Raw genomic sequence first — 7500 nt, forward strand, 5'->3', positions numbered from 1 at the left:
GAAGGGGGGGGGTGATCCTCTACAAACTGGCACTTGTGAAGGGGACAAGGTTGATAGTTCACAGGGGCAGAGAGATACTCAGCATGGCATTTAAAATCTGTCATACCAACTTCCGCTGAGATTATTCAGAGCACTCTACTTTATTATAGTAAATTGTTTCAGGACTCAATGGACTCTGGATCGATACCTTTACTGGTGCTCAGCAGAAAGGTATTACAAAACCACTTCTATCTAGAATGTGTCAAATCCAAACTAAATGAGACAAAACAATACAGCCAGGATAGAGAACAGGATACCCCAGGATAGAGAACAGGATACCCCAGGATAAAGGACAGGATACCCCAGGATAGACAACAGGATACCCAGGATAGAGAACAGGATACCCCAGGATAGAGAACAGGATACCCAGGATAGAGAACAGGATACCCCAGGATAAAGGACAGGATACCCCAGGATAGAGAACAGGATGCCCAGGATAGAGAACAGGATACCCAGGATAGAGAATAGGATACCCAGGATAGAGAACAAGATACCCAGGATAGAGAACAGGATACCCCAGGATAGAGAACAGGATACCCCAGGATGGAGAACAGGATACCCCAGGATGGAGAACAGGATACCCCAGGATAGAGAACAGGATACCCCAGGATAGAGAACAGGATGCCCAGGATAGAGAACAGGATACCCAGGATAGAGAATAGGATACCCAGGATAGAGAACAAGATACCCAGGATAGAGAACAGGATACCCCAGGATAGAGGACAGGATACCCCAGGATAGACAACAGGATACCCAGGATAGAGAACAGGATACCCCAGGATAGAGAACAGGATACCCCAGGATAGAGGACAGGATACCCCAGGATAGAGAACAGGATGCCCAGGATAGAGAACAGGATACCCAGGATAGAGAATAGGATACCCAGGATAGAGAACAAGATACCCAGGATAGAGAACAGGATACCCCAGGATAGAGAACAGGATACCCCAGGATGGAGAACAGGATACCCCAGGATGGAGAACAGGATACCCCAGGATAGAGAACAGGATACCCCAGGATAGAGAACAGGATACCCAAGGATGGAGCCAGGATACCCAGGATAGAGAACAGGATACCCAGGATAGAGAACAGGATACCCCAGAATAGAGAACAGGATACCCCAGGATAGAGAACAGGATACCCCAGGATGGAGCCAGGATACCCCAGGATAGAGAACAGGATACCCCAGGATAGAGAACAGGATACCCCAGGATAGAGAACATGATACCCCAGGATAGAGGACAGGATACCCCAGGATAGAGAACAGGATGCCCCAGGATAGAGAACAGGATACCCCAGGATAGAGGACAGGATACCCCAGGATAGACAACAGGATACCCCAGGATATAGAACAGGATACCCCAGAATACCCCAGGATGGAGCCAGGATACCCAGGATAGAGAACAGGATACTCCAGGATATAGAACAGGATACCCCAGGATAGAGAACAGGATACCCCAGGATACCCCAGGATACCCCAGGATACCCCAGGATAGAGAACAGGATACATCATATCAACATCATATAGTATCATAAAACAATGATCCAACAGAAATGCGGTCACTATATTTCAGCGGGCCAAAAGCAGCCCCTGCATGCATACTAAAAATGTACCTTGGGACGACGCAGACGTGGGGTATGAATCCAGACGCTGCAGCGCTATACACACACCATAACTTTTTCATGAGTCTCAAGGTTACGACTGAAATCCTGTCTGGCTCGGCAGGCGAGTGAAATTACTGTATGCTTGCTATAATGCTGGCCCAAATCCCATGCTGACAGTTATAGTGTCCTTGGCCCATATTTAAACCCACCCTGGGCTACATAGTGAACCATAATGGAACCCTATTCCCTACATAGTGAACCATAATGGAACCCTATCCCCTACATAGTGAACCATAATGGAACCCTATTCCCTACATAGTGAACCATAATGGCACCCTATTCCCTACATAGTGAACCATAATGGAACCCTATCCCCTACATAGTGAACCATAATGGCACCCTATTCCCTACATAGTGAACCATAATGGCACTCTATTAATCTTCTTACAGAAATCTCTGGAAGATGCTAACATCTCTGTTGACGAGTCTACGGTATGTAAAACACAAAACAAGAATGGTGTTCATGGGAGGACACCACGGAAGAAGCCACTGCTGTCCAAAAAACATTGCTGCACGTCTGAAGTTTGCAAAAGAGCACCTGGATGTTCCACTAAAGTTGAAACTAAAGTTGAGTTGTTTGGAAAGAACATACAACACTATGTGTGGAGAAAAAAAGGCCCAGCACACCAACATCAAAACCTCATTCCAACTGTAAAGTCTGGTGGAGGGAGCATCATGGTTTGGGGCTGCTTTGCTGCCTCAGGGCCTGGACAGCTTGCTATTATCAACGGAAAAATGAATTCCCAAGTTCCTCAAGACATTTTTCAGGAGAATGTAAGGCTATCTGTCCGCCAATTGAAGCTCTACAGAAGTTTGGTGATGCAACAGGACAACGACCCGAAACACAGAACTAAATCAACAACAGAATGGCTTGAACAGAAGAAAATATGCCTTCTGGGGTGGCCCAGTCAGTCCTGTCCTTCTGGGGTGGCCCAGTCAGTCCTGTCCTTCTGGGGTGGCCCAGTCAGTCCTGACCTTCTGGGGTAGACCCAGTCAGTCCTGTCCTTCTGGGGTGGCCCAGTCAGTCCTGACCTTCTGGGTGGCCCAGTCAGTCCTGTCCTTCTGGGGTGGCCCAGTCAGTCCTGGTTTCTGGGGTGGCCCAGTCAGTCCTGTCCTTCTGGGGTGGCCCAGTCAGTCCTGACCTTCTGGGGTGGCCCAGTCAGTCCTGTCCTTCTGGGGTGGCCCAGTCAGTCCTGACCTTCTGGGGTGGCCCAGTCAGTCCTGACCTTCTGGGGTGGCCCAGTCAGTCCTGTCCTTCTGGGGTGGCCCAGTCAGTCCTGACCTTCTGGGGTGGCCCAGTCAGTCCTGTCCTTCTGGGGTGGCCCAGTCAGTCCTGTCCTTCTGGAGTGGCCCAGTCAGTCCTGTCCTTCTGGGGTGGCCCAGTCAGTCCTGACCTTCTGGGGTGGCCCAGTCAGTCCTGACCTTCTGGGGTGGCCCAGTCAGTCCTGACCTCAAGGGACCTCAAGGGAGCGGTTCACACCAGACATACCAAGAATATTGCTGAACTGAAACAGTTTTGTAAAGAGGAATGGTCCAAAATTCCTCCTGACCGTTGTGCAGGTCTGATCCACAACTAGAGAAAACGTTTGGTTGAGGTTATTGCTGCCCAAAGGAGGGTCAACCAGTTATTAAATCCAAGGGTCCACGTACTTTTTCCCACCCTGCACTGTGAATGTTTACACGTTGTGTTCATTAAAGACACGAGAACGTATAGTTGTTTGTGTGTTATTAGTTTAAGCAGACTGTGTTTGTCTGTTGTTGTGACTTAGATGAAGATCAGATAACATTTTATGACCAATTTATGCAGAAATCCAGGTAATTCTAAAAGGTTCACATACCTTTTCTTTGCATACACACACATGATAACGTACACACTATACACACACGTACACATGGATTTAGTACTGTAGATATGTGGTAGTGGTGGAGTAGGGGTCAGTGTGTTGTAAAAACTGTGAATGAGGAGGCAGTAAAAGGATCCTCATCACAGGAGGCAGTGGTCAGGAACCTCATCACATGAGGCAGGGGTAAGGATCCTCATCACAGGAGGCAGTGGTCAGGAGTCAGGATCCTCATCACAGGAGGCAGTGGTCAGGATCCTCATCACAGGAGGCAGGGGTAAGGATCCTCATCACATGAGGCAGGGGTAAGGATCCTCATCACTGGAGCCAGTGGTAAGGATCCTCATCACATGAGGCAGGGGTAAGGATCCTCATCACAGGAGGCAAGGGTAAGGATCCTCATCACAGGAGGCAGTGGTAAGGATCCTCATCACAGGAGGAAGTGGTCAGGATCCTCATCACAGGAGGAAGTGGTCAGGATCCTCATCACAGGAGGCAGTGGTAAGGATCCTCCCAATGGGAGAGCAGGGCAAGGTCAACCAGCACAACTGCTCAGTTCACTTGGGTAATAGGAATATTTAAGATGAAGAAAGTTCATATTGTTTGTAACACTATGATTGATGGTCACTGGACTAGAGGCAATGTTATGGGTTCAACTCATATCTGTTGATAGTGATTGGAAGTACAAGGACCAAGGACACCGTTTGATTCTCTAGAACACTGTGATTCTCTAGAACACTGTGATTCTCTACAACACTCTGATTCTCTCTAACACTGTGATTCTCTAGAACACTGTGATTCTCTCTAACACTGTGATTCTGTAGAACATTGTGATTATCTAGAACACTGTGATTCTCTAGAACACTGTGATTCTCTAGAACATTGTGATTCTCTAGAACACTGTGATTCTCTCTAACACTGTGATTCTCTAGAACACTGTGATTCTCTAGAACACTGTGATTCTCTAGAACACTGTGATTCTCTAGAACACTGTGATTCTCTAGAACTTTGTGATTCTCTAGAACACTGTGATTCTCTAGAACACTGTGATTCTCTCTAACACTGTGATTCTCTAGAACACTGTGATTCTCTAGAACACTGTGATTCTCTCTAACACTGTGATTCTCCAGAACACTGTGGTTCTCTCTAACACTGTGATTCTCTAGAACACTCTGATTCTCTAGAACACTCTGGTTCTCTAGAACACTGTGATTCTCTAGAACATTGTGATTCTCTAGAACACTGTGATTCTCTAGAACACTGTGATTATCTAGAACACTGTGATTCTTTCTAACACTGTGATTCTCTAGAACACTGTGATTCTCTAGAACACTGTGATTCTCTCTAACACTGTGATTCTCTAGAACACTGTGATTCTCTCTAACACTGTGATTGTCTAAAACATTGTGATTATCTAGAACACTGTGATTCTCTAGAACACTGTGATTCTCTAGAACATTGTGATTATCTAGAACACTATGATTCTCTAGAACGCTATGATTCTCTCTAACACTGTGATTCTCTAGAACACTGTGATTCTCTAGAACACTGTGATTCTCTAGAACTTTGTGATTCTCTAGAACACTGTGATTCTCTAGAACACTGTGATTCTCTAGAACACTGTGATTCTCTCTAACACTGTGATTCTCTAGAACACTGTGATTCTCTAGAACATTGTGATTCTCTAGAATACTGTGATTCTCTCTAACACTGTGATTCTCTAGAACACTGTGATTCTCTAGAACATTGTGATTCTCTAGAACACTGTGATTCTCTAGAACACTGTGATTCTCTAGAACACTGTGATTCTCTCTTACACTGTGATTCTCTAGAACACTGTGATTCTCTAGAACACTGTGATTCTCTCTAACACTGTGATTCTCTAGAACACTGTGATTCTCTCTAACACTGTGATTCTCTAGAACACTGTGATTCTCTAGAACACTGTGATTCTCTTGAACACTGTGATTCTCTAGAACACTGTGATTCTCTAGAACACTGTGATTCTGTAGAAGCTTAACAGTCACTGCCTTTTGTTTTGACTTCCTGATAGACTCTGTGGCCAGTGTTTACAGATCAGTTGTCTGCTGATTTGACTTCCTGATAGACTCTGTGGCCAGTGTTTACAGAACAGTTGTCTGCTGATTTGACTCTGACCCCCCCCCCCCCCCCCCCCCCCCCAGGCAATAGGGCAACCCTTAATGTCAATCCCTGCACTGACCACGATGGAGTGGACAGCTCCTATCCTGGTGCAGGCCAGCATGGTGTACACCAGCTCTGGAATCATAGGGAGGTAGATGGCCACCCTGTCTCCCTTCCTCACTCCTGTTAACACACACGCCAGAAGACAAAAAGGTGGAAGAAATATTATGGAATCTGAGTATGCAAAACTCATGTAAAATGGTGTGTGTGTGTTTTTGGCACTTATTACTGTATTACAAATGTTTAGAGAGGGAAAGTGGAAAAGTGCTGTTTTTACAAATCCCCCCCCCCCTCCCTCCCCCGTCTTTGAAAGAGCCAGACGGTTTGGTCTTACCCATCTGCTTCAGAACATTGGCACACCTGCACACCTGCCCCAGCAGCTGACTGTAGGTGATGGCCATGTGGTGATCAGGTGAGTTCCCCTCCCTGGAGAACAGACATGAAACATCATTATGTAAATCATCCAAATAGGTTACTTCTGATTGGACCATTTAGTTCATACGACATCTGTAACAGAAAGTGTTGTATCAGTGAGCTGACCTGAGATGCATGTGCGCTCATAGTCAGTTTGATACAGTCATTTCACTGATTTCCAGTCTTCACACTTACTTTTATCAGACTCTCTTATCCAGAGCAACTAGGGTTAAGTGCCTTGCTCAAAGGGCACATCGGCATTTTTTTCTACCTGGCTCGGGGATTTGAACCAAAGACCTTTCGGTTAGGCTACCTTACCCCCATGTTAACACAATCAAAATATTGCAACACATTCTGTTGTTTCCAATCAACAGGCAGGCAGGCAGGCAGACAGGCAGACAGACAGACAGACAGACATGATGAAGAGGCTGACTGTAAACACCTAATATGGCATGATGAAGAGGCTGACTGTAACACCTAACATGGTGATGAGGCTGACTGATGAAGAGGCTGACTGTAAACACCTAACATGGCATGATGAAGAGGCTGACTGATGAAGAGGCTGACTGTAAACACCTAACATGGCGATGAGGAAGAGGCTGACTGATGAAGAGGCTGACTGTAAACACCTAACATGGCGATGAGGCTGACTGATGAAGAGGCTGACTGTAAACACCTAACATGGCATGATGAAGAGGCTGACTGATGAAGAGGCTGACTGTAACACCTAACATGACATGATGATGAGGCTGACTGATGAAGAGGCTGACTGTAAACACCTAACATGGCATGATGAAGAGGCTGACTGTAACACCTAACATGGCATGATGAAGAGGCTGACTGATGAAGAGGCTGACTGTAACACCTAACATGGCATGATGAAGAGGCTGACTGTAACACCTAACATGGCATGATGAAGAGGCTGACTGATGAAGAGGCTGACTGTAACACCTAACATGGCATGATGAAGAGGCTGACTGATGAAGAGGCTGACTGTAACACCTAACATGGCATGATGAAGAGGCTGACTGATGAAGAGGCTGACTGTAACACCTAACATGGCATGATGAAGAGGCTGACTGTAACACCTAACATGGCATGATGAAGAGGCTGACTGTAACACCTAACATGGCATGATGAAGAGGCTGACTGTAACACCTAACATGGCATGATGAAGAGGCTGACTGTAACACCTAACATGGCATGATGAAGAGGCTGACTGTAACACCTAACATGGCATGATGAAGAGGCTGACTGTAACACCTAACATGGCATGATGAAGAGGCTGACTGATGAAGAGGCTGACTGTAACACCTAACATGGCATGATGAAGAGGCTG

At 46.2% G+C, this 7500-nt stretch overlaps 1 protein-coding gene across 1 annotated transcript in view; it reads right to left on the reverse strand.

Annotated features, from left to right (window-relative positions):
* Positions 1–7500, reverse strand: part of LOC139375783 (acetyl-coenzyme A synthetase, cytoplasmic-like) — a 34080-nt gene that overhangs the window by 18226 nt on the left and 8354 nt on the right. The window contains exons 3-4 of the mRNA XM_071117626.1: positions 6082–6173; positions 5767–5870 (exon numbers count right to left, since the gene is read on the reverse strand). Of these exons, the coding sequence (XP_070973727.1) occupies positions 5767–5870; positions 6082–6173 (196 nt within the window). The remainder of the gene's footprint in view (positions 1–5766; positions 5871–6081; positions 6174–7500) is intronic.

This window comes from Oncorhynchus clarkii, chromosome 20, assembly GCF_045791955.1.
Source record: "Oncorhynchus clarkii lewisi isolate Uvic-CL-2024 chromosome 20, UVic_Ocla_1.0, whole genome shotgun sequence".
Lineage (NCBI taxonomy): Eukaryota > Metazoa > Chordata > Actinopteri > Salmoniformes > Salmonidae > Oncorhynchus > Oncorhynchus clarkii.